The following is a 25,688-nucleotide window of genomic DNA, read 5'->3' on the forward strand; positions in this document are numbered from 1 at the left end:
CCAGCTACTTCTTGGTAAGTGCCCAACATGTGCTCCTACACATGATGGATGGAAAGTACCTGAAGGGAGTTTACTTTTCAATGAAAGAGTTGGCTGTGAACTGCTATTTAGCGTGGGATGAAACACATACGTGGCTACCACAGAGCAGCAGCTAATGTAGGAGTCACACCCTTGCTTGCCCTCTGTTCAATTGTTGGGTCCCTGAGAAACACTCTGCATCACACGGGAATCTGCTTCGTGGCAAATGCTGAATCAGAACTCGTGTTCAGATTAGATGTGGTCAAAGGTGCTGGCTCAGGCTAAGTTACACAGCAGCTCAGCAATTAAATGGCAGAACTGAAACCTGCTGGGCAGCACATCACGTCTCCAGGCTCAGGTCCCTGGCCCTTCTGTTGTCCTCTGCTGCAAACTGCCAGCTCTGGAGGCTTCCCTCCAGCTCACAGCAAGGGGCAACCAGGGGAGGTGAAGGAAAAGTGTTGGAGATGCTCCGTGCTGTCTTTTGAAGCACAATCTTGCAGCTGACTCTGTGCATGGGTAGAGGTAGCTATAGAAGCTCTAGTGACAGGGACCACTCTGCAGAACGCCAGGCACTTGTCTTCACAATAATGCTGGATTGCTTTTTATGGCACATTTCCAAACCTGCCAGCTAAGGGAATCGAAGAGTACGTTTGGGGTTGTTCCTGTGCAAAAACAATCGAACAAACAGGAGATGCAGTGAATGTTCTGTGTGTCATGGGGTGGCTCTTATAGTTTCACTCTGTATTTTTTGTTTGTTTGTTTGTTTGTTTTTAAAGCTTTATTGCTATTAAGTGATCAGGTCTGCAACTGATAAAAGCAAGATATGAATTTTTTCCCAGATAAGTGATTTTTCAAGTTTTCCCTCAAAGAAATGGATGTAGTAGTCAAACCAGTTTAATATCTAGCTGCAGTGTTGTCTGGGGGACTTTTCTTTCTTTAGCAACACTTACCCTTTTATTTAAAAAGGTAACAATTGGAGTAGTCTGAACAACCCAATATGCCTTACCCTGAGCTGAGTGAAATCCCATAAATAACTGGAATTCATTTAACATATTAGGGGAGTCAAATATTTCTAAAAACAGATTTACAGCAGTCATTTCCTTCCAGTCCAGAAGGCAGTGACACAGGAGTGACCCAGGCGTGGAATGAAAATCAGCCGGAGACTTTCACATGCACAGGCAGGGAGCAGTCACAGCCCCTGGATCTCCAGCACAGGGCCGTGAGGTGATGCTCAGTCTCCATGAAGCCCAAAGGAGGGCCGGTGTTTCTTTTGCTCAGAGTCTTCTTACAAACATGTAGGCCAAGCATTTTTATGCACGAACAGATTTTCAGATATACCTCTTGATTACTGCCAAACCACTTGGTTGGAAGCAGTGCTGCTTGGTGATAGAGGAGTATCTGGCATGCAGAGAGGCACTGAGCGGGATTATGAACCCTGAGGGACGATGCTGGGATTTCATTCTTATTCTCTTAGCAATGGCCTACAATAGCAAGAAGCCTACTCTGTTATTTGAGAGAGGATTTTTTTTTTTCATAACTCAATGCAAGAGGTGTGGTGGTTGCTCTGGTATGTTTGGGGCACGGCTCAAGGGCGTGTGTGCTGAGATAGCACTGACGCACTGCGCAGGGCACAGTAAGCCAGGTTTGGTGCACCACGTCCACGATGCCTAACTTCTTTTGGAGTCACCTGTCCCCCAGCTTGCCCCAAAGGTTGTATCTGCTTCATTAGCTCCAGAGTAGAGCTTAGCAGCAAACCAATCGATATGACTGCAGACAGTGAGGAGAGATGTGTCCCTAGGTCCTACAAGGCCTTCTCTTGCTTGTGTCAGTGGGGTATGAGGCAGCACTTCATTTCCAGCAGAAACTCAGCAAGCTGTCATGGGAGAAAACTGCTCAGTTTCTATTGTTCAAACCAACCCAGGACCAAAGCATTCTATTGACTTAGTAAAGACATGTAGTTAACCATCAATCATGCTTTTACACCTCTCATACTGGCTCCTTTTTATTTTTCCCCTCTCCCAAAAGTCTCCATAATTCCCTAGTTACTGTTTAATCTGTCTGATGGTCATTTGCTTTTTAATGTCAGCGAATGCCCGGTTTCGTGTATTTGCTCCACATGCATGTGTGCACGCAGGTTTTGTACTCGTGTTCTGCTCTTAACAGGCACTGTTATCTGTGCCATTTGCTAAGGGTGGGCTCTGCCTCAATGCATTCACTGAATAGCAGGGGTAATAATTCTGGCAGAATTTTCCAGGTGGTCCTCCGTAGCCCTCAGGGATACAGCTGCAGGAGCAGCACATGAAGCTGCATCTCAACAGTGAGAGCGTGATGGACACAGATCTTGGCCTTCAAGGCTGTACCACAATAGTGTTAACATAGATAAGGCATAGCTTAATTAAAAACTGCCATCAGGTCATCAGTTTCTGAATGTGATTCCAGGGCGGCACAGAATTATTTTGCTAAGGGCACAGTTTGAACTTCTGATAGTGTACGACCCAGACCAGATAGATTTGCTACAGTTATGGTGGTTAGGAAGTCTTTGGTATTTTAATGGTTCTACAGAGAGGAGCAGGCAGTACTGAGATACTGGGATGTCGAGAACTGTTAAAGACCAGAAACGGATTAAAAAATTATCTCTTATGTTTCCATAAAAGCCATTGGAGGATTTATAGATAGAATAAAGCGAAGCAGGTATTTGGTGAGCAAAGGGAAAGTTCACTTTTGATTCACGTTATCAGTTGTTCCCCAGACAGAAATAAGACTACGCTTGAGAGAAAGTCGTGGTGGTTTGGCAGTTCTCCCATGAGGTTGGGTAGTATGATTAATTCTCTGTGGTTTGCAAGACTCACATTAGAAAGTTAGCTCTTGAATGTTAACTTGACCAGTAAAATTCCCTCCAGGCAAAGACCCTGTGTGTCCCCGGAGCTGTACCGTGGGAATGGGCCCAGTGTAAGTGTGGGTGGTGTCAGCGCCATCGTATTCCCCAGCACTGACCCGTTCTCAAAAACATAACCATTTCTTTGCTGTGTTTTGGACACTGTAACTACAGCTCAGCTCGGGGGAAACAGTTCTGTGGCACATCCACGTATCGGCTGATGCAATTCAAGTGACGTCTGAATGTCATCTCCTAAGTAAAACATAAAGCTGACAATATCTGCATTTGAATTGCCAGCCTGGGAAGGCAGGATGTTCTTGTGCATTCTGAAATTCAATGGACTTTTCTTATCCCCGCCCGTTCAACTATTTCCTTTTTTTTTTAATAAACCTATCCTTGAGATTTTATGGCCACCGGTGAATTAACAATTAACTGAAGCAACTAGAATGATCCCAATATTGTTTGTGGTAGAAGCGGTCAGTATCGATTGATGTCAAACAGCAAAATGGGTCTGGATTTTCTTCCTGACATCCGGAGCTGGCCCAGAAGTAAAGTCTTTTCAGTTCAGACGTGCACAGTTACAGTTGCACTGCAAATGTTCGAATTCAATGATGGTTTATTTAGACGTGAGGGGTTTTTGCATTTTTGCACGCTTGTCTTCAGATTAGTGCAATTTCAGTGTACTGCGGTGCACACATAGGTTGTCCTCCCAGCTCTGCTCATCTCAGTTAGGATATGGATGGAGTTCTCCGCTTGGAAGTCGCTGGTCTCAGGACACAGTCAGGCAATCAGACGTGAGCACGGGAGTGTGCTGCTTAAAGCTGGATCCTTTGAGAGGCAGAAACACAAAGCATGTGTGTCCGCAGAGTTCTGTGAGCGTTGGGTGAAATGCAATGGCATTGCTCACTGGTACCAGGAAATCTCTTTTACCTGCAAGATTTAAGCACATGTTTGGTTTTTCCATCTCAGCTGAGAGGCTGTCACCCCCAGTGACTGTCTGAGCACGTCTTCTGTGTTCGTGATACTTTTGATGCAGTGGTGTTGGATGAATCTACAAATGAAGATAAGATACGTGGGTGGATTTCTCAGCCTCTCCCTAGCCCCTGGGGTAAAGCTAACTCAGTGGATTGATCTGGTTGAAGGGGAGTTAGAAATGTCTGTGAGCTAGTGTTCAACACTAGAAACGCTCATCCATCACCACTGTCATGTTCATCTGAGCTCACAGGAGCAGCTGCAGCCATCCAGTGGCACTGTAGGAGCCAGATGAAGTGGGGAGGGTTGAGGCTAGCTAGCAGCCCTCTTAGGATGGCTTTGGGGAGTCAGGTCTTGGAGTCCCAAACAAGAGCCACTGCTTTTGTGCTAGATGCTTTGCAGGAAGCTGGCTAACGCTGGATTTTTTTTGCAAGCTGGGAGGCTGTTGACTGCAGGCTGGCACTGAGCAACTTGTGTGCAGATGTAGCCAAACACTCTATTCTGTATTTTGTGCTTAGTAGCAGTATCTTTTGAGCAGGGACAATAAAAGGAAATCTTTGACAACAGAAATGACAACCTGCTAATGGCTTCCATTCCTGCTTTCTCTCCTCTCAGAACATCCCCACCTTGGGAAGCGTAGCAATAACCATGGCACTCCACAACTGTGATGAGGTGGCGGTCGCTGGGTTTGGCTATGACATGAGTTCACCCAATGCGCCACTGCACTACTATGAGAACATCAAGATGTCTGCCATCAAAGAGGTAGGATGTTCCCTCCAAGCACATCTTCCTTCTAAGCCCACGACCACCCCTACTCCAGAGCCCAACTGGGATGGTGATGTTGACTTACAGCTTTCTTGTGCGGGTCAAAAGACAGCTCCAGCCAGGCATTTGGCCATAAAATTCTAGACATTCTCCCAGCACAGTGTGTGTTTAAAACAGTTATTTCTACTGGGAAAAGTTCTCTGGAATGTGTGTATAATGTGATTCCTTCTTCTTTGCCCAGAGAGCTGTGGGTGCCCCATCCCTGGAGCTGCTCAAGGCTGGGTTGGATGGGATCCTGGGCAGCCTGATCTGGTGGATGGCAACCAGCCCATCGCAGGCAGTTGGAATTAGATCATCTTCAATGTCTCCTCCAACCTAAGCCATTCTATTATTCTCAGAGTGGTGAGGAAAACTTTCTATAAATGTTGGCTCAGATAGAAGGAAAGGGAACAAATCTGCTCAGGGGTTGAGATGTGATCTGTTACAGCTTTGCGATCCATTGTATTGCTCTCTAATCCACAGGCTTCTTTTGCTAGATGATCCCTTGCTCAGCCCCTGTGAAACGTGGGGGAGGTGAGATCAGCTTTTGCTGGCTCTCAGCTGACTGAAGCAGCAGTTAGCTAGTGTAATCACATGGAGGCTGCTCCTTAATGCCAGCTCTACCTTAGAAACATTTGCTATCCTAGTGAGATGTACAGTGCTTTTAGAGGAACAGAAGCTCATGTGTTGTTATAATACAGCAGTATTTCAGATATGACCATTTCCTGTGCTGAACTAAAGCAAACTTTGATACTGGCCTCAGCACCTTTTATGTTGGGAAAGTTTGCAGTTTTTTTTTTTAAGTTGAGCCCTGTTGTTTCCAGCATGCATGTTGCACAGGTCTTTCTAAAATTGCTTCCTCACCTTCACTGTCTCCTAGATAAGAGGAACTTTCTCAGTCTTACTCCTCATTATGCAGTCAAGAAGGGGAGATGCTCAGAGGGAGGGAATTCTTGTGTTGTTCTTTAACAGTTGCTATGTCCAGGCACTTACATTTGTTCACCTCAACCACTGTGCCATTGATCCAGGTCAGGAGGGAAGCCTGGAAGGTGTATTTTTCTAATTCATAAGGCTGTATATGTCTTGGGGCTCTCACAGACCGCAGGCTGCACAACCTTAGGCTCACTGGGAGGAATTAGCAATTAGTGCCTAGTCAGCTTGAGAAATTAGAAGATCATATCTCATTACGGTAGCAGTGAGGCTTTGGAACAAACTGAGTTTGAGAAAAGACTGTAAGGAGATCCCCATATATATTAAGGAACTGGACACTGTGATCCTGAGGTATCTTCTGCACCTATAGAGGGAGCACGAAAGCCTGCCTTGCTCTGTGGAATAAGCACAGATTTAATCTGTCTTGGCTGAGCAAGTGTTCATTTACGGGATTTAAGGGGTACATCCAAAGAGGAGAACCGTGTTGAGTCAGTACGTACAGAGATGGCATCTTGTGAAATCCCTGAGCCAGCAATATCTGAGGAATATCGTTGTTGCAGTAGTAGGGGAGGTATCATGCTGACTTGCCCAGTTCTCACTCTCTGCTGGGCAATTTGCTTATGGCCACTGTGAGGAGAACTGTAAGGAAGACCCTTGTGCCAAATCTCTCTTACCCAGTTGTTCTTCCTGTATCGTAAGGAAGCTATTAAGTCCCACAGTCAGCTCTTGAACGTGGGGGCACTCACAGCCCATGTCCTGTGCCAAGCCCGTTTTGCAGTCTGGAAGCTGTCCCTGATGTCAGAGAGGGAACTGACAAGGATGAAGTCTTGCTCTCGCTCTTTGCATGGCTCAGTGGGAAAAGGAGTTGGATGACATCTCTGGTCTTCTGCAAAGGAAGAGTTAAAATGCTCAAGGGCCTCACCTGGGAGCCACTGATGCAAGTAACACACAACCTACAGCATGCCAGAGGGAATGAGGGGGCTGCGGCACCCTGTGTTACTCTTACATTCACCCACCCCCTTGCATCACAAGCTGACAGACATCAGCAGGGAGCAGAAAAGCTCTTAGAGGGAAGTCAGGAAGCACCACTGAGAGGAGTCTGCAGTGAGAAAAAAGTACAAGCTCTGCTGTGAGTGAGCTTCCCATTCCTCTGCCCCTTCCCCGCCACCCCCTGCAGCACTCTCAGTTCCTGCCAGTGTGATTGTGCGTGGGGCCCTGAGCCCTGTCACACATGTGTGCAAGCTGCTTGGATCTTTGATTCTTGAGGCCAGCACCCTGAGCAAGAAGCAGAAGCCAGTGGAAGACAAGACACAGTACGTGGTCTCAGCACGGCACAGCACAGTAGATGGGGGTGAACATGTGAAATGCAACCAGTAGGGTCTCCTAGAGAGACCAGCCTGTGCTGGGTTTGACTGGGCTCTGCTGTCTGGAAGCTGTCAGTCATCATGCCCTAGATGTTCTGTACGGAGGTGAGGGAGCGTTGAAAGGTTCTGGTGAAGCCTCACTAATTCAGATGTCAGCAGGTTTGTTTCTACAGCCGAGGCCGTTGATGAGAGCTCTGCAAGGCTGGTTCTAGGAGGAAGGTTCCTGTTCCACGTGAAGGCTGGTTATCTGATCTGTGTCTGCCCATCTAATCCTCACATGCTCGCCCACAGTCTCCTCTTATATTTCGCTGTCCTGGTACAAGAAAAGCCATCTGTTCCCAAGTATCAATAATTAATGCTCCTCCTGCCCCCGCCCCTCCCTATATGACAAATTGTTTGCGATATTGTGGAATGTGAAGAGCAGGAAGAAGATTGTATTTCTTTCTCTCCCATTTAATATTAATGGTAGCTGGTAATTGTTAGTCACCTGAGGGTGAAGTTGAAAGGTGAAGGGCATGATAGCTGAGTTGTCTTCTGCAGTTGTCCTCAGATAACTCACAAATGCAGATCTGCCCCACTCTAGACTGGACGTGCTCTGCACGCTTTGCTCAGAGACAGCCTTGCATGTGGTTTGCAAATCTGGAGGCTGACCTTGTTGGCACCTCGTGCCAAAGCTCGCCATCAGTACAAGTGAAATGAGTCTGACCCAGAGCCAGGCTCCACCAAGGCGTTCATCTGGTCCATCTGCTCCTATACCCAAAGGCCCATCGGTCTCCATAGCATTTTCCTCAGTGTTACCTTTGGACCTCCAGAACTGTATCTAGGTCTGGTTCATCCCAGACTTTGGGGAAGCTGAAAGCGTTAAATAAAGGTGGAGACAGCAGGCGCTTGGGCTCTCTGATGGACTGAATACCTACAGCTTCATGAGAAGAGGGCAGTCACGGCCCTGGCTGGCTCCTGAAGCACAACCCCATCCCGTAACCCGACAGGCAGGCTCCTTCAGCCCCAACTACTGAGCAATCTTCAGTGTTTAAGTCTCAGGAGCAGCTGCAGGGAAGCACTCCAGCTCCACCCTGAAACCATCACTGTCTTCACAGAGGAAATGTAAACACAACGGCGTGCTGGATCTGGAGATGCCACACGTGTGTGGCTTTGGAGATCCTCACGGCAACATCCCTCGATCCCCTTCCCTTGCCCAGTGCCCGCAGGGGATGGGTCCCATGGCGAGGTGTGTCACCGAGTTCTACTTGAGGCCGTCTTGACATCTCCCCGGACACCCCCCACCCCCCCCCAAAACCCTGTGACTCATCTCCAAGGAATTTGTTCTGATTACATAAAAAAAGCCAGCAAAATGCGCTCGCTTGCTCACAGCTGGGCGGAGATGCCTCTCCCATGCCAAGACTGAGGTGATAAAATCTCTGTGGAAATGAATGTGATTTTTCCTGTTGCTCTGCGGAGGGTTGCATTTCCAAGAGGCAGAACAGGCAGCCTGAGTGTATGGTTTTGCTTAGTCTTTGCTTTCCCGGCTGGGGTGAAAGCCCTCCAGGTCCAGGACTGTGCTGTTATTGCTACTGCGGGAGGCAGCTGCCTCCAATTCTTCCCACATCTCAGACTCTGAGGCCTGAACGGTCGTTTCTTGCTCTGGAAGAAAGGAGAGATGCTAAAGTCCTGTCCAGAACTTCCACAAGGGTTTATGAGCTGTATGGGCCCACTGCTCTCCCAGCTATTACTGGGAAACCACTGTGTGAATTCTTGCACGTTATTTTTCAGCTCTGATCCCGTCTTTTTCTTTCAATTTACAAAATGTGGAAGGTTTAAGCTTGTCATCTCCCTTCACTTCCTATTCTCCCTATTGCCAATAACTTGTAACAGCTTTCAACCCTTGGCTGCTTCCCTGGATGCTGTACAGAAGATGAGCGAGCCCTTGCCAAGGTGTACGCTCACTTGATCCTGTTTGCATGGTGATGAGCTGTCGAGCTGAATTTTTTTTTTTATCATTTATTGTGTTTTGATTTCTTGCTCAGGTCCCGTAGTGCTTCCTGCCTTAGCGCTCCATGAAAGCGTGTTTTTGTCGCAGGTCACTGTCTGTTAATGTAGGAGAGGTTTCAGATCCTCCGGGAGCATAAAGAAAGGAAACGTGGACGTGGAGGTGAAGGAAAAAAGGAATCATTTTAAAAGGGAGTGAGCAGGAGGCTGTGTTAAGCCAGCAGAACGAGGCTCCCAGAACCCGTCCTCTGCGAGCTCTGCCCTGCGCCTGGCAGCACACCCTGCCTTCCCCAAGCCCAGAGCTGGGATCTGCCCTTTTATCAGCACAGATCTGTCTGTGGCTGCCCACTGCTCTCCCACTCAGCGCGGCAGCAGATCAAGCAGCAGTGCCGACGCTGCGGAGGTGGCAGTCCCTTTGATACAGCTGTGCCCGGCACCTCATGCCTCGCTGCCTGACCCAAGGGCAAGGCCGCATGCCGCCTTTGATGGCTCCTTTCTGATGGCGGCTCGCTCCCCCTGCATTGTGGGATGCTGGAGGACACCTAACACTTCTCATTCAGCGTGTGTAAGGGCTGTCACAAGGCCCAGGGAGGTGGCCTGCAGCACGCAGTGACACACAGCTTTGTCTCTGTCTCTCCCCACCTCTCAGAATGATCCGCAAACATCACGTTCGGAGCCTCGGCCTATAGAGGCACAAACAATAGTGCTTTATCATCATCTGGGCTCTCTCTGTGAAGCCGTCCTTTGCATTTTAAATGAAGGAAAGTTGCTTGGGAGGGGGTGACAAGGCTGCTCCTGGCCTCCGAGCACCTAAAAGTTTGCGGTAGCCAACAAGAAGAACAAAACTCCTTTGAAAGCAGGGCAGATGTCTGGCCTGGTGATTTATAGACTGAAAACACAGCCATTCGAGCCCGGCTGATGAATTGCCATTGGAGTACAAGGAATGGTGCGCACTGAAATGGAGGTCAGCTCTGGAGGGGGAGGTTAGGGGCTGGGGCAGGGGGACCTCTGAAAGGGCACTGCTTTTTCTTGGGGCCCACAGTGATGACTGATGAGGTTTATACATTTTTGTCTTTGTTTAGAAGCCACCTGTTTGACAGCGTTTTGGCGGAAAGAAGGCCTCATATGCTGTTCCTGTGCATAAGGGCTGTGTCTATGCAATAGAAGTCTAGAAAAGGTTGGTGGGATAGCAGTCACTACTGCAGCACAGGTATTGCATTGTTCGGTGGGATAGAAATATGGTGATGCCTTTGGGGCATCACTGAGCCCTAACAGCGGGGAAGGGAAGACTGTGGCATGGATAAAAGCAGAACTAGGATTTGATGAAGATCTCTGTATGAAAAAAAAAGACAATAAAAGATCTACAGGAGCGTGTTGGAGCCCAGCTGCTGACCCCAGCATTGAACACAGCCCTCTGTGATGGGTACTGTCACAGAGGTACACCGAAGCCAGCATGTTTGCCAGAGGGAGCCCAGCTATCCCCAGAGCGCAGCTTTTGTCACCAACCACAAGGGGACAAGAAGAGCTGACACCCTTCCAGAGCTGATTTTAGCAAGCATGAAGACCTTGCAGAGAGCCATTGGAAATAACCCTTGATCAACACCATCATTGTGAAATTAAATGGAAAGGCAAGAGCGGATGCACCAAGCAGCTCAAGGGCTCCTTGTAGAGGGGATTTGAAATCTTTTTCTCTCCTCTCCTCTCCTCTCCTCTCCTCTCCTCTCCTCTCCTCTCCTCTCCTCTCCTCTCCTCTCCTCTCCTCTCCTCTCCTCTCCTCTCCCTTCTCCTCCCCTCCCCTCCCCTCCCCTCTCTTCTCCTCTTTTTTATTTTTTCCAAAGTGCAAAAATTACGATTCATGTTTGTAGCAAAGAGAGAATTGATAGGAAAAGGTTTGAGATAAAACTTGATAAGTTGCTTTGGAGTGGGGTTGGAGGAGCAGGAGAAGGCATCATGAAGAGGAGACTTCACCTTGTTGGACAGAAAGGACAGCAATAAAATGGAAACCAGCCAAAGTTGGGCTGAATTAGGTCATGCAAAGGAAAATGATATGGAAACAACGAAAGAATTATGAGGGCTGTGGCATCCAGGGAGGTGAAGGCAGCGGAAGGCACAGGGATTAAAGAGCCTTAGAAGGAGCTGTGTGAATGAATGTGTTACCTTTCAAAGAGTGACGTGGTGAATGTTAGAGAAAGGGTGACTTGTGGTGAGAAGTTCATAGGGACAGAATGTGACTGGGTCAGTAGTGAAAGGCAGAAAGCTGGTGGAGGCAATGCTCTGGGTGAGGAAGCCTGGGAGATCTCCACTCCAGCACCACACTGCTGAGCCAGTTAAGCCACAAGTCCAGAGGAAAAGGTCTTTAATAAATCTATCGGGTTTCATGTGGTTCCACAGAATTAGATTATAGTGGACATAATACTTGTATTTCCTTTCTTCTGTGGGGGGATGGAAGTGAGGCGAGGAAAATTATCCTGTCAGATTCAGACCTCTCAATCTGACCTCAGAGGTGCTATTCAGAACTTCAGAGCAAAGTTTAAATGAAAGAATAATTAAATCCTGAAAGCAAACGCAACACGGATTTACCAAAGGCAGGTTACAAAAACTAATTTAATATCTTCATTTGATTAAAAAAATAATAATAATTCAATGGACAGAAGAAATGCAGTAGATCAGTCATCCAGAGTTCAGTTAAGCGTGTGAAACTGTGCCACGTGAGATATTATTAGTTAAGCTTCAGAAGCAATGGGTTGGTGCAACACCTGTGTGTGAATAGTCCCTATGAAGGAGAAAACAAAGAGCAGCACTCAATGGGAGGCTGGGAGTTCCCCCAGAGGAGATCATGTGTAGTGTTTGCATTAATGGTTTTTGGCTCCGAAGGCAGTGGTGTGCGAGCGGAATTTGTGATGATACAAAACCAGGTGTGGTCAACACAAAGAGAATCAAAAGATCATCCAGGAAGACCACGGTCACCTTAAGAACAGGAGCAAACTGGATGGGATGAAACCTGGTAGTATGAATGGAGGCTCATTCAGTGTGGAACAAGAACAGAGATTTTGGTTCTGTTTGAGAAAGCGTTATTTGGCAATGACACGACAGAGGAGGGAAGTACTTAGATAAGTACTAATAAATGCCAGGATAATTCAGGATGTGAGGCTATTGATGTAGAAAAAAGGCAGATGCGGCTCTGGGAAGACTCAAGGAAAGGAATTCTAGAAAGAGCGAACTGCTTCTGTGTGGGTTTCGGGGATAAATGCTGCTGAGCTGCAGAAATGCAGAGGATGTAACGACCGAGAAACCTCTGCCTTTAGAATCTACTCTGTTCCTTGAGTGCATTCCTTGTTGACTTCACTCTCTCTTACTTAATCTTCCTGCATTTTATGGTATTGCGACTTATTTGATAAGACGTACTCCGAAGCCCGGCCGTAGCCCCAGTCGTAATTGATTGCAGATGCTGACTTACCTTCCTGGTGGGGTGGTTTCTGAAACATTTTCTTAATCTGAAAATATTCTCCTTGGCTTCATTGGAAGAGACAGGGGATGTTTGGGGCTTCCTTGTGGGATCATCACGAAAAAAGCAGTGGTTCTGGTGCTGCTGTATTTGCATGTAGTCCTGAAAGGTAGCTTTAACTGATGACAAATTTAGTTCTAATGACTGTGACCAAACGATCATACATCAGACCGAGTGCAGCCCCTGTGGAACAGCCAGCCATAACAGTGCATGTGCCTGCAGAGCAGCTCTCCTCCGCCTGCTGCTGTCGCCACAGAAAAGAGCAACCACCCACTAATCAGTGAAAGACCCGAAGCAAAGGAAATCCCAGCTGGTCCCCAAACAACAAGGGCTCTGGAGGTGCAGATTCACAGGGGAGTAGCTGGAGTTTGCTGCTTGTGATGCTGAGGTGTGGCTTCAGCATTTAGGGCAGGAGCTCTGGGAATACAAGAATAGGAAATGAGGCAGTGATGGCTCAGTGTGCTTGGGAAGAGGAACAAAGCCATCAGAAGGGACGGTGAGCATCTTGCCAGGGCAGCCCAAGCACAGCTAGCAACCAAGGGCAGAAAAAAAAAAAGGCTTATTTGCAGCAATGCGATCAGGAATTGTGGTCACTTCATGTAATCCTCCTCCAGGTGTGGATCCTGCTCACAACACTGTGCCTAAAATGTCAAAACAAGCACTGCCAGCGCTGCCCTGTCTGTGGAGTCACAGGTGGTCAAAGCATTGCCGCTCCCTTACCACTCTGCTGCAGCTCAGGACATTGCATCAGCTGAAAGAAGGCCAGGACAGCTTGAGCACCTCATCTTACCCAACAAGTGGTGACAAATACTCAGTGTGATACAGAGAACTTCCCCTACAACAGCTCTAGTGTGATCCTGGCCCCAAAGCAGACCTGTGCTTCCCATGGCATGGCTTTTATGGGATCCTGCTGACAGAACCATGCTTGGGGTTCTTTGCACTGAGCGGCATGCAGCACTGACGTGGAGCAGCATCTCACTGCATCTGCAGCACTCAGTTCCCAGGCAGGCTTTGCAGTGCAGTCTGTTGCCTTTCCCCATTCGGCAGTGATGGGAACGAGGTGCCTGCCTCTCTCTGGCAGTTTTGAAAAATTTGCTCCAGATCTTCTCCCCCCCGCAGCCTCTCACACTGGAATGCAGTCTCCTTCGCCTGATTAGCTCTGTCTGTCAGTGGGGTGAGTCCCCCTCCTGCAATCAGTAACCTGAGCTGGTGTTGAAGACACGCTGCATCCCTCCCGCCTGTGGTGCTGTTGGGTGCACAGTACTGCACGGTGAGCTCTGCGGGTGCTCTTTGCAGGGGACAAAAGCCTATTCCTCTCCCTCTGTGGTCATACGTTCAACCACAAGGCATTGCCACAGGCATCAGTGAGACCCATGGATCAGGTGGAAGGCTGAATTTCCCTTCCCTGTGGCTTTCTGCTTGGAAATGGGCTTGTGGCCGGGGTACAGAGCAGCCCTACTGCTGTGAGCAGTTTGAGGTTTGTACGTCTGGCCAGCAGCCTGGTGTGCAGTGCAGGAGCCAGACCTGGCTGTGGTGTAAGGCAGTGCAGTTACATCACCCAAAGTTCTGTCACCCGCCTCCTGTACTTACATTCCTGCTCTGCTTGTGCCTTTCACAGCAGCTTGCCTTCCTGCTTTGCGGCCCGAGCTGATGTTTGTGGTTTGCTCAGAAATGGCTGCCGCTCCACTTTCCATCTATGTCACTACGTACCACAGGATGCATGGAGGTCGTATTGGGTGAAACCAATTGGCTTCTCACCCCGCCTGATGAGACAGAAAGACATGGGAGAGGGATCAGCCTGTGCTGTCAGGAACAGTTGGGCTCCTTGATGCTCCAGGTGGGCTCTGAACAAGCCCAGCCAGATGCAAGGGAAAGAGCACTCACTAAGCTGAGGATCTCACAGCACAACCCCTGTGCCAGCAGACAGCCACTCACTGCGCATTGGCAGCAGCTTGGCTGCCTCTGCCGGTGCCGTGTGCTCGTAGCAAGGGGCTGTGCTGTCAGTGCGGGTGCTGCTGCATGGCGGGGACCGTGCATGAGCCCCCAGCTGACATAGTGCCCTCATTCTGCTGGTCTAGCCATTTCTGGGGAGCTCTCCTGGAGGGATTTTATCCCAGATGTTACTTAGAGCCAGTAGTACCTGCTGCCCAGAGCGCTGTGCTGGCGATGTGGATCCCTTCCCTGGCATTCTTGTCTCACTGGGAGATCTTGGGGAAAGTTGCTTTCCCCTGCTCTCTGTCTCCCCAGGGGACAAATTACTCACTGCTTTCATTAAGTGCTGTAACAGTACCAGCGCAGTGGGGTGGTGGCAGACGCTGTGAACACTGCTAAAGCCTGCTGCAGGGAACACATCTGGGTGGGCTGCCAACAGCTATAGCGATCACTGCTCCGAAACGCCTGGCTGGGAGATGTGACCATTTCACCCTTCTCATTGTATTAGTGTAACCTTTAGCATGCAATTTCCTGTCGTTAGGGCCAGCGGAGGCTGGAGCTGGCCTCAGCGCCGCTGGTTTGTGGAGAGGGGCTGCCGCCCTGCTGTACAAATCCAATGCTGAGGAGCACACAACACCGGGAGAGAACTCCCTGAGATCAGGCATGTGACTGGCAAATCCTTAAACACTTCAGGACGAGCATCCTCCACGCACAGATGGGTCTTAACGCTGTGCTCTTGGACACGTGTCGGTATGTCTGCCCAAGGTGAAGGTACCTGAGATGCCCAGATCTCACCATGTCAAAAAGGTTCACCCAACCCCTGCCTCAGATACACAAGTCTGACTGCTGGCTGTATCTGCTTTTGGTCAGAGAAGGTCCTTGGGCTGCAAGGACTCTTCTGGTGGCACCGGGGCCTGTCTCCTTGCACTGCCCCAGCTGAAGCCTCCCACGATGCGGGGTGCAGGAGCACACGTGGCTGAGATAGCTGCTGACCTCTGTCTTTCCCATTTCCTTCTAGTCCTGGACGCACAACATCCAACGGGAGAAGGAGTTCCTGCGGAAGCTGGTGAAAGCCCGAGTCATCACGGACCTGACCAGTGGGATCTGAGTGGCTGCAGCCCCTGCCTCAAAGGGAGGAGAGGAAGACATACGCTGCGGCTCTGGGAGCAGGCACTGGCAGCCCCCCACAAGAATCCCACTTCCCTGGAGACACACAGAGATGCCCGGGTGCTCTGGGAAGGCCCTCTCGCATCGCCGGGCTGCAGGAAGGTTGCATCTGCTGCCTCCAGTCCTGGAGCTGGCAGGAGGCGGGCGAGGGGCTCAGTGGGCAGTTCTTGAACTCTGCATCACAGACGGATCTTCTGTGTCCAGAATTAAACAGGAAAGACTCAGGAGAGAGAAGAAAGGTTTGTGAATAAAGCGATTTGTGCCAAATGGGAGGTGACGCTGCCCCGAGGCAGCAGTGCCTGAATGTACAAAGTAGTATTTTTTAAAAGAAACTCTGCTGGAATCATCGTAGAATTACCAACGTGCAAAGCAAGTCTGCTTGTGCACAGCCCTGCAGAAAGCTCGGCCTCACCACATCCCATCTGCATTCTCACTGCCCTCAGACCTTTCCCCAGGAAAACAAATCCGTCCAAACCGTCAGTGTTGTTGGTGCTGCTATAATTTAAAGGGAGGTTGGCTTCCCCTCCTTCTCCACTTGGAGCTTCTCATTGGAGATGAGCACGGGTTTGTTTTTCTGCACTTTTCCTCCCTTCCTGCATAGAAGCGGCGGCGGCAGCCACTCACTTGGCTGTGTTTTCCATAGCTGTTTGCTCTGCCCTGACGCTGGAACTGGTGGCTCTCTGCCTGCAGCAGGCCCACCGTGCCGCCTGTCACAGCGCTGCGGAGCCCACCTCGTCGTGCTCAGGGCTGTCAGGTCCGTGCTTGCTGTGCAGAGCCCTCGTGGAGTCCGTGCAGATCGGTGTCACCACTTCTGGACAGCATCCTGCTTTGTTTTTGTGGGGGAGATCAGTGGTTTGTTTTTTGGAAGGAGGTCCGATGCTGCGTGGGGATCTGAAGCTTTGCATATTGAAGACCAGGCCACCGAAGATGTTTTATGTTCCGGACTCGATCATGTTCCCTATTTAAGTGACTTGTGACCTCAGCAATGATGGAGCGTGCTGGCAAGTGTGGGGGCCTGCTGGGAACCCTCACCTTCTGCTCGGCCCCTGCTCATTTCATGTCCAAGCTCCTCCCGTGCTGCTCGAGCGCTGCTGCTCCTCCTGCTCTCAGGAGCACGTCCCTTCCTTTGCTGTCTTGGTCCCGAGATGCAGTATTTGCACATTTGATTTGTGTACGTATTTCAGAGGAGCTGGAATAAACTGAGCGCCGTGGCTGAGTGCAAGGACAGCGGGATGATCTCGTCCACCTGGAGAGCGTGGGCAGGAGGGGGACTGCTGAGGGAAACTGTGGTGCACCCTCTGAGCCACGTCCCCGTGTCGAGGCCACCGCTGGGGTTGGTGGAGGTGATCCTGCAGGGATGCTGGCTGGGTCATGGTGCTGTATCTGGCATAGTCCGAGGACTGCAGCTTGCCTTGCTCTGAGCTGAAGGGAGAACGTGTCCCTGGCATGGACAGGAGATGCTCAGAGAAGGGCTTGCGCGGGCCTCTTTTCCACTGACTTGCCAGGGCTGAGACTCAGACGATGTGCAGGAGAGGCATGCAGTGACCCAGGGATTACAGGCCGCAGGAGGCAGAGGGATGCTGGGAGTTTCTCCCTTCTGTTCTCCTTCCAGTTTCCCTACTCCTGTCCCCCTCCCCTGCCAGCCAGGCGCTTCCTGCTGCCTCAGGTCTGTGCTTGCCCCAGGATGCTCCGTGAGGTGTCCAGCCCAAAAAGATGGGCTTTCCAGCAGATTTGGAGCATCTGCTGTAGCAGATAACTCACTTGGGTACTCTCCCTCCCGTAGCAATTAGTATGTGGCAGCCTGGGCCCAGGAACCATCAGCAGCAGAGGCTCTGCCACAGCAGCAGTGGAGGTGCCTGGGCTGGACCTGGCCCTGAGTTGGACCTAATGCTTGAACTGGGTCTTCAGCTGCTGCTGTGGGAGCCCCAGTGGGTTGTGCTGGGTCCCATCCACGTGCTGCAGGAGCTGAGCTGCCAGAGAGCAGGGAGCTGCAGCCGGAGGGTAAAGAGCCTTCGGTGTCAGTGCTGGGCTCCTCACTACCACCAGAGGTGCTGTGGAGGGAGCCCCATGGAGACCTGTGATAGCATCAGTTTGATTCACTTGCTTTTATTGAACACTACAAAGCTGTGGGGCACCGTTATGTTCCAGCTCACTGGCTCCAGGCCCATGGAGGGTGCTCCGCTTTCCCTGGCATCCCAACTCCCCACCATGGCTGGGGACAAGTCCTGATGGGAAGCTGTGCCTGCCGCCCGGGGTGGTGACCCCAGGCTTTTCCCTGCACCCTGGTGGGGCACCCAGGAGCCGAGCACGTGGCCCAGGGCCACCTGCAAGCAGAAGGAGAGAAGATGGAGGTGCTGGGGGACCACAGTTCCCCCCGTCTCACTGTCTCATTGACATGGGTGAGACGAGCGCAACCACAGAACGTCCCGTGGCCATGCCCTGGGGGTGATGCCGGCACATTCCGCCTCCCACCCCAGGGCAGCACACGGCACTGAGTTTCACTCCTGGCAGCTGCTCCTTCGGCTGTCTCCTCGCGTGCACCTGCAGCCACCTCCCGCCCTCCGAAACACAGCAGTCCTGCCAGCTCGGAGCGGTGCGCGGGTCAGGGCAGGGTCAGTGGGACGGATGCGAGTCTCGGCCTCTCCCTCACCGTGACTCACCTTTTTCAGCTCGGAAAGGAGAGCCCAGGGGAATTCTCCAAGGCCTAAATATAGAGCGGGTTTGCCTGACAGCTCTGCCACGCCGCTGTGCAGAAAGGCCATCGGGGTGGCAGGGAATCTGCCAGGGGAGAGGCTGGGGAGGGCAGGGCTGGGGAAGCCCCATGCCAGCAGCTGTGGCCGTGCTGCTGGTGCAGGGCTGGGGCCGGGGGCTGCGGCGGGACCGAAGCCGCTCCTTTGGTGCAGGCCATGCAGCCACCTCCCAGGCCGGGGCTCCTCCGCAGCCCGAGGTGACACAGGGACCCTCTCTGAGTGCTGTGAGCTCCCCCGTACTGTGCCACAGCGAGGTACAAGAACTCAGCGAGTTTTTAAAACCAGTTTTAGTTTCTGCAGGTTTTTGTTGTTTTTTTTTTTGTTTTGTTTTGTTTTGTTTTGTTTTTAATTTCCCCTCTAGGCAGGGAGGTGGGAGTCTCGCAGGCTCCTCAAGCCGGCTTATGTCACATCAATTCAGTCATATCACAGAAGCAATAAAGCTATCAAACAAGCTCCACTGGCCTCTTTCTTCTGCTGCCTGTGGCGGGCAGAGGGATTCCCCGGCTCAGGCTGCACCCGCTGCCTTCGCTGCTACCTCCTCCTCCTGCCTGGTGACTGAGGGCGTAGGAGAGGGCTCGGTGCGGGTGCACACCATGTATATTTCAAGGCTGTTTGGTGTCCCAGCTGCCGCAGTCCTCCAGCTGAGTCCCTCTTTGGGTCTCCTCACGCTGGGGCTGCTCCTGGACATGCAGCCATAGGGCTGGGTGCGGCACGGCGAAGGCAGGTGTCCGGCCCGCTGACCTTCTCACCGCAGCAGTGTCCAGGAAGGAAGCAGTTTAGGAAGCCGGGGGCCGATCTTGTGACCGACTGCAACACCTGCCAGGGCCCAGAGGGAGGATGTGACCCCTCCTGCAAACACTGGCGGTTCTGGGGAGCTTCCAGAGCCGTGGGACAAGTCTGATTGCTTGGGGCGGCCGCTTCCAAGTGGGTGACAGGGCTGCCAGACGCAGATGGTGGCTTCCTGCCAGCGCTGGTGGGACACTGCAGGGACAGTCGGTTCCCACTGCACGGCTGCGGGTTACAGATCCCTTCCAGTGAGGAGATGCGCAGATCACACCTTCCTGTTCTGCTCCTCCTGGCCCAATAAGCAGAGCCACTGCTGCCACCAGCCTGGAGCAGCCCAGATGTGCTGCCAGGAGCACAGGGCGTGTGGGGACAGCCAGGTTGGCAGAAACAGACACTGCTGGTAGCAGACGTCCCCGGAGGAGCCACGTCACCACCAGACAGGGACGATGCAAGCGGCCGGTCCATCTGCGTCACAGCTCTCCGCCACATGTGTTCTGTCACACCGCATCGTCCACTGGAGCACGTCAGCCCCATCTGCCTCATGCACGGGTGGCACCTGCGGGGACGGACGTCAGAGCAGACTGGGGACACGGGGACATGGGGACAGCCCCAGCCCTGCAGGGCCGATGCAGCGGTGACTTGGAGGTAGCTACTGGCAGCAGGTGGGATTTGGGCACAATGCTGGGAAGCGCCACCCCTTGCCACTAGGGTGTTGCTGGGCTGAGGGTGACATCTCCAGGGGTTGAGCAGGGAGTCGGGACCCCTGGTTTCTGGGACATCAGCCACAAAGGGACAGGAGAGGAGAGAGGCAGGACGCTGCCATCCAGACACAAGGGACACCGTGGGCACCCTACAGGTCCACTGGGCAGCCCTCTGTGCTATGCCCATCTTGTCAACACCTCCCCAGCGTGGACACAGCTCTTGCCCTACAGACACAGCCAGGCACCCCAGGGCACAGCATGCCACTCGCGAGCACCATTTCCAAGTGAGCGTCCCCATCACCCCACTCTCCATCCCTGCAAAGCAGAGCAACCCGTTCCCTCTCCCCCGTCCCGTAGGGATGCTCCTGTACCCCCAAACCTGCTAAGAGGCAGGGGAACCCCCGCCACAGGCTGGGGGCAGCGTCTCCGCGCCCTGTGCCGCGTGGCCGCCAGCAGCAGGGACAGCTTAGCCCTCACACTGCCCGACAGGTGATGCCGCAGGAGGGAGCGGAGCTGTCATCCCCACGCGGGATAATCCGAGCAGACGAGGCCGGGGCCGGGCTGCGTCCCGTCGGCTCGCTCCGGCCCGGGGAGCACGTGTGAAGCGGGGCCGAGCGGAGGCGGCCCTGGGATTTGGCACGTTCGCAAGGAGCACTCGAGAGCCCCGGGATGGACGTGGAGGGCCCTGGGCGGTGACGTAAGGACTCGCACGGGCTCGGCTCGGCTCGCCAGCCGGCCCCCATGTCCCCCGGGCCTGCGGCGGCCCCGGCGGAGGGAGGCAGGGAGCGGGCGGAGGTAAGGGCCCGCGGGCGGGCGGACGGACTCCTCCTCCGGACGCGCACGCGAGGCACGCGGTGGCCCGAGGCGGCTCGGGTGCGTGGGACGCGCCGTAGGGACGGTCCCCGCTCGCCTCCCCCCGAACCCACGGGCCGCCCCTCCCGAGGGGTCCCCGAGTGCGAGGGGTCCCCGCGGGGCTGCTGAGAGTGAGGGGCCTCCGCGGGGCTCCCCCCGACGCCGTGGGGCTGCGGCCACCCCGCGCGCGGGGCTCGGTCCCCACCTCCCGCAGCGCTCGGGGAAGGGCTGAGTTCTGTCCCCGGGCTCTGTCCGTGCGTCCGTGCCGCTGGCAACGCGCTGTCGGGGCGTCCGTCCGGCGGTCCGTCCTGCGGGGCTCCGTCTGCCCGCTGGTTCCGAGCGGGTCCCGGTGCCGGCGCCGGCGCGGTGCGAGTCTCCCTCCGAGCTCGGGGGCTGGTGCGGATCCCGGTACCGATGCGGGGTGCGGCTCCTGCCAGCGGCGGGGTCTCGTCCGGCGCGGGTTGGGGTCCCGGTGCCTGTCGGGGCGCGGTGCCGGTGCCCGCCCCGCCGGTCAGGTGACGGCCGCTGGAATTTGACACCGGCGGCTGCGGCGGGAGCGGGATGGAGCCGCCGCTACCCCGCACTGCGCGCCCGCCCGCCGGGCCCGGCACCGCACCGCGAGGCGCAGCGGGACCCGCGTCGCGACCCCCGAGGCGCAGCGGGAGCGGCACGGCGAGCGGCGGCGGGAGTCGGTGCCGGTGTCGGCGGGGCAGCGCCGGCCCCCGCCCGCGCCCCGCCCCGGCGCGGCGGCGGCGGGCGGCGGGGGGCGGCGGGGAGCGGAGGCGATGCGGAGCGGCGGCGGCCCGGGGGATGGTCCCCGCCGCGGGCACGGTGAGTGCGGGCCGGGGGGCGGGCGGCAGCGTCCGTCCCAGCCTGCCGGCAGCGGCGCTGCGGGAACACCGGGGCGGGGGGGGGTGGAGGGAGGGAGTCGCTCCGCCGCCCGCCCCGACCGGCAAAACCCGCGGAGAGGCGAGAGGGGCCCGGACCTCGGGGCAGGTCCCGACCGGACGGCTCCCGCGGCTGTCCGATCCCGGCCGCGCGGCCGGAGGCGCTCGGGAGCCGCGGCGGGGAACGGGGCTCCGTACCCGGGCCGGGAAGAGGCCGGGACCCCTCTGCGGGTGTCCGGGGCACGGGGCCGGGCTCAGCCCGCTGGGCACGTCGGGCAACCCGGGGTCAGCCGGTACCGGCGTGCGGGCACGGAGCGGGGCAGCTCCCGCCGTGACCGCGCGTCCCGTAGTGCCGGTGGGAGCACCGGGACGCGGGGCCCGGCGCTGCCCGCGGGTCGGAGAGTCCGCTTCCACTCGGCTCGTGGTCCCACGTGTCCGGCTCCGGGCTCCCCCGGCCCTGCGGACAGGTGCCAGCCCCGCGTCACCTGTGGGCGACCCCTCGCGAATCCTGCTCTGGGCAGCGCCGTGGTGCCCGCAGGTGCCCGAGGAGGTCTCAGGGCACGGCCAGGAGACCCGGCGTTATGCACGGCCCCGAGCAGCCCTCGGGATGTCGGGACGCGCGCTCCCGGCGCTGGGGCTCCCCGGCGTGGGCGGCGAGAGGTGCGCAGCCCCGGGGGTGGGACGCGTGTTGGGGTAGGGGGGGGGGACGGGACAGGCTGAACCGAGCGAGGGTGCATCCTCGCTTGAATCGCTCTGATCCCGACCTGGGAAGAGCTGCGGAGCCCATTAGCGGCCGGGGCTCTTCCAGCCGTGCCGGCGGCAGCTCCCACCCGGACCGCTGTCAGACAGCCGGGGCTGCGGGGCTGCCATCCTCTTGCGGTGCCCGGGAGCCCGGCTGAGCCCTGCCCGTTCTCCCCACGAGAGTGCGGAGCCAACGCGGGCCGCCGCGGGGAGCGACCTTCTCCCTCCCGCTCCTCTCGGCGGATTCCGGGGCCGTGCTGCCGCCGGATGGGAGAAGCCTGAACTGCAGCCCGGCTCCGCCGCACGCCCGTTCTCTCTCCCGGGGCAGATGCTCCCGCTCGGACCGGGGCGGCAGAGCGCGTTACACCGCCGGCGGTGCGCGGCTCCCGAGGGGACGGGCGGTGCCCGGGCCGGGCCGGGCCGGGGCCGAAGGGACGGCAGCCCCGCACCGTGGGCCCCAAGGCTGTGTCACCTCCTGGCTCCCGGCCCGCCGCCTGCGAGGGCCCCCGTCCCGTGCCGATGTGCTGCTGGGGCTGAGGGGCCGCGGCGGGGTGGCAGGACAGGGACGGGGGGCCCAGGTTCCTCCCGACGGGGCCACGGGACCCTCGCATGGCCCCTCTGGGGGTGCCGGCCTGGGAAAACCATGACCTGGCAGCAGTGGCTGGCATGGGGCCACGGGCCGCCATGGGAGCAATGTGCTGCGTGGGTCGTGCTTGGCCAGGCTGTGGTTACAGCGGGGGCCTGCTGCCAGACCTGCCCGGTGCTCAGACCCCAGAGTGGGTCGGAGGGCCTGGCAGTGCCCATGGCAGCCCCTCGGCATGGCATGGCTCAGTGCCACCCATGCAGCAGCGGGACCTGGGGCCTGGTGAGCGTCTCCTCAAGGGCTGGGGGAGTTTGTCTCCCCACCGCGGCAGCACCCTGGCTGCTTCCAGCCATCCTTAGGCCAGCAAAGCTCTCTGCAGCATGTCCCATCCCAGTGCTTCTCCACCACGGAGCACCGGGGAGGAAGCCAAAGGGAAGTCCTTGCTGCAGGATGCCACCAAGCTCTAAGGGGACAGCCCCGTCCCTGTGTGGCAGGGTCAGCAGGCGGCGGGTGGGAGCACTGGGGTGGAATGGCCTTGGAGAGAGCAGTGTGCTGAAGTGCTGTGTCCCCATGGGACCCACCCGTCCCACCCTCCAGCCACACTGTTTGGGGCTGTGTGCCTCAGCTTCCAGGCAGCATGGCGGGCAGGCAGCATGGGGCTTGGGGGTGGCTGCACCAGGGGACCCTGTGCTAATGGATTTGGAGCTCCCGAGGTCAGGCTCCCACTGCCAGGAAGAAAAACATTCCCAGGGAAGAGCCATGGGAAAAGGGCCCCCCCTCTGTGGTGCTCCCAGTCACTGCCTTACAGCACAGCCTGGCATCCCGGGCTGCTCGTGTGAGGAGCCAGCCTGCATCCTCCCAAAGAGAGGTGTGGGGCAAAGGCCCTTCCACGAGCATCCCCGGGGAGGGGTGTGTGGGTGTTGTGGGTATGTGGCCATGGGGGCAGGAGGCACTGTGGGGCAGATGAGGGAGGGGATGGCATGCTTGGTGGGACAAAGGTGTGCCAGCTGCTGGGCCAGCTCGATGGCCTCTCTGGGATGCCAGCAGGATCTGGGTGGGCAGGGGTGGGTGCTGCCAGCGTCCACCCCATTCCCACTGCACAGGCACTGATACACACCCTGTTCTTGCAGCCAGCATGGAGCAGCAAGCAGGACCACCAAAGCCAAGACCTGCAAGACCCAGCACGCACCCACAGCCCAAGGTGAGCCCATGCCTACTTGCCCGTGATGGCCGGGACCCCCTGTTCCCATCTCCATCCCTGAGGCCGGCACTCACCCCACCGCGCTCTGCTGTGTTGCAGGAGGGGATGCTGTGGGGGGTCCTCGCCATCCTGTCACTGCTGGCCGGGCTGGCGGCGGGCACCGTGCGGACCCCGCACTGCAACGAGACGCTGGATGCAGCCCCCACACCGCGGGGCACGGCCACGGCCAGCACGGAGGACGGCGTGGAGGTGCCGCTCGCCTGGAGCCAACTGCACGGTGCGTGTTGGGGACGGCCACCCTGCGGCTTGGGCACGGTAGCACGTCCATCCTGGGCACGGTGGCCCTGAGCACGGGCGGTCACTGTAGGGGATGGGGGGCTCGGCGGTGCTGGGTGGACAGGAGCTGACGGTGCCGTCCTGCTGGCCCACAGGTGACAACGTGACGACGGGAGCCCCGGGTGGCACGGAGCTGGCGGAGGACCTGCTGCTGCGTGCCGAGCGCTCGCCGCCGGGCACCGGCAAAGCCAAGAAGGGACAGCGGAAAGCTTCGCGTGGTGCCCGCGGGCGCAACTGCCACATCCGCAACCTGATGGTGAAGGTGCGAGACCTGGGGCTGGGCTTCAACTCGGACGAGATCGTGCTCTTCAAGTACTGCAGCGGGTCGTGCCACCGGGCGCGCAGCAACTACGACCTGACGCTGGGCAGCCTGCTGCGGCAGCAGCTCATCGTGCCGGGGCCGCAGGAGCGCGTGCTCAGCCACCCCTGCTGCCGGCCCACGCGCTACGAGGCCGTGTCCTTCATGGACGTGCAGAACACGTGGCAGACAGTGGAGAAGCTCTCGGCGGCCGAGTGCAGCTGCATCGGTTGATGGGTGGGCTGCCGGCTCGTCCTCGGCTCGACACGCGCTGCCGATCCCCGGCCTGGAGGGAGGCAGAAGGGCGGTCCCGGTGTGACACGGCCACGAGGGACCGAGGTGATGCGGTTGCGGGGGGTTCTGCAACCGAGCCCCTCCGCTCGGTGCCAAGCGGAGAGCCGGGGGGTGCGCCCCAACCTGGGAGAGATGGAGGGGATGGAGCATCCCTATGCCGGACTGCTGTCCCCGCATCCCCGCGAGCATCGGAGGGGACGGGAGCGGGGCAGGAGGGGACACCCAGGGGGGGCTCCCCGAGGACAGGGGCCAACGTGCAGCAGCATGGGGCGACGCCCAGCCCCAGCCCTGGGTCCCTGCCCGGCTCCGAGGGTCCCCGCGGCGCTGCGGCACTCAACTATTTATTGCTCTAAGTTATTTATTTATTGTTCTCGAGCGGCAGCTCCTATTTATGACTTTGGGCCCGCGGGGCCGGGTGTAATGCAACCCCAGCGCTGATGCGAAGCCCCGGCCTCGGGCTCCTCGTGCCCGCAGCGTTTGTTTTTTGTTTTTTTTGGGGTTTTTTTTGTTTTGTTTTTCTATTATTTGTTAAAAAGAAAAAAAGAAACATGGGAGGATAAACTCTATTTTTGTACAGCCGCCTTTTCCCGTAGCAATAAAGCGATGGGCCGCCCGGCCGACCCCGCAGCGCCGAGCTGTGCGTATCCCGCGGCGGGGCGGGGCGCGGGGCCGGGACTACCGCTCCCGGCGTGCGGTGCGGCGGGGC

At 55.9% G+C, this 25,688-nt stretch overlaps 3 protein-coding genes across 19 annotated transcripts in view; 2 read left to right on the plus strand and 1 right to left on the minus strand.

The window, feature by feature from the left end:
* The window catches only part of ST3GAL3 (ST3 beta-galactoside alpha-2,3-sialyltransferase 3), a 150,686-nt gene extending 131,930 nt beyond the window's left edge, over positions 1-18,756 (plus strand). For 16 of the 17 annotated variants that reach the window (XM_015290987.4, XM_015290989.4, XM_004936701.5 and 13 more), the window contains 2 exons: positions 4,481-4,627; positions 15,405-18,756. In XM_015290987.4, coding sequence (XP_015146473.1) covers positions 4,481-4,627; positions 15,405-15,494 — 237 coding nt within the window. In that variant the 3' untranslated portion in view covers positions 15,495-18,756. The remainder of the gene's footprint in view (positions 1-4,480; positions 4,628-15,404) is intronic. The other variant, XM_040704655.2, reaches the window with a different exon arrangement.
* Positions 18,626-21,203, minus strand: LOC112532898. Its single transcript, XM_025153106.2, has 2 exons — positions 20,848-21,203; positions 18,626-19,645 (listed from the first exon to the last, which is right to left on the minus strand). The coding sequence occupies exon 2, from the start codon at positions 19,630-19,632 to the stop codon at positions 18,967-18,969; it is 666 nt and encodes a 221-aa protein (XP_025008874.2). The 5' UTR covers positions 19,633-19,645; positions 20,848-21,203; the 3' UTR covers positions 18,626-18,966.
* A 19-nt stretch (positions 21,204-21,222) lies between these two features.
* Positions 21,223-25,609, plus strand: ARTN (artemin). Its single transcript, XM_015291307.4, has 4 exons — positions 21,223-21,473; positions 23,984-24,054; positions 24,154-24,331; positions 24,486-25,609. Exons 1-4 carry the CDS (start codon positions 21,428-21,430, stop codon positions 24,920-24,922), a joined length of 732 nt encoding a protein of 243 aa, XP_015146793.1. The 5' UTR covers positions 21,223-21,427; the 3' UTR covers positions 24,923-25,609.
* The last annotated feature ends 79 nt before the right edge of the window (positions 25,610-25,688 follow it).

Source organism: Gallus gallus, chromosome 8, assembly GCF_016699485.2.
Source record: "Gallus gallus isolate bGalGal1 chromosome 8, bGalGal1.mat.broiler.GRCg7b, whole genome shotgun sequence".
NCBI classification, from domain to species: Eukaryota; Metazoa; Chordata; class Aves; order Galliformes; family Phasianidae; genus Gallus; species Gallus gallus.

Excerpts from the sequence above, each read along its gene's own strand:
- LOC112532898 (XM_025153106.2), bottom strand. The coding sequence starts at position 19,632 with ATGAGGCAGATGGGGCTGACGTGCTCCAGTGGACGATGCGGTGTGACA.
- ARTN (XM_015291307.4), top strand. The coding sequence starts at position 21,428 with ATGCGGAGCGGCGGCGGCCCGGGGGATGGTCCCCGCCGCGGGCACG. Across the intron at positions 21,474-23,983 it reads TGGTCCCCGCCGCGGGCACG|CCAGCATGGAGCAGCAAGCA; the intron begins GTGAGTGCGGGC and ends CTGTTCTTGCAG. Across the intron at positions 24,332-24,485 it reads CGCCTGGAGCCAACTGCACG|GTGACAACGTGACGACGGGA; the intron begins GTGCGTGTTGGG and ends GCTGGCCCACAG.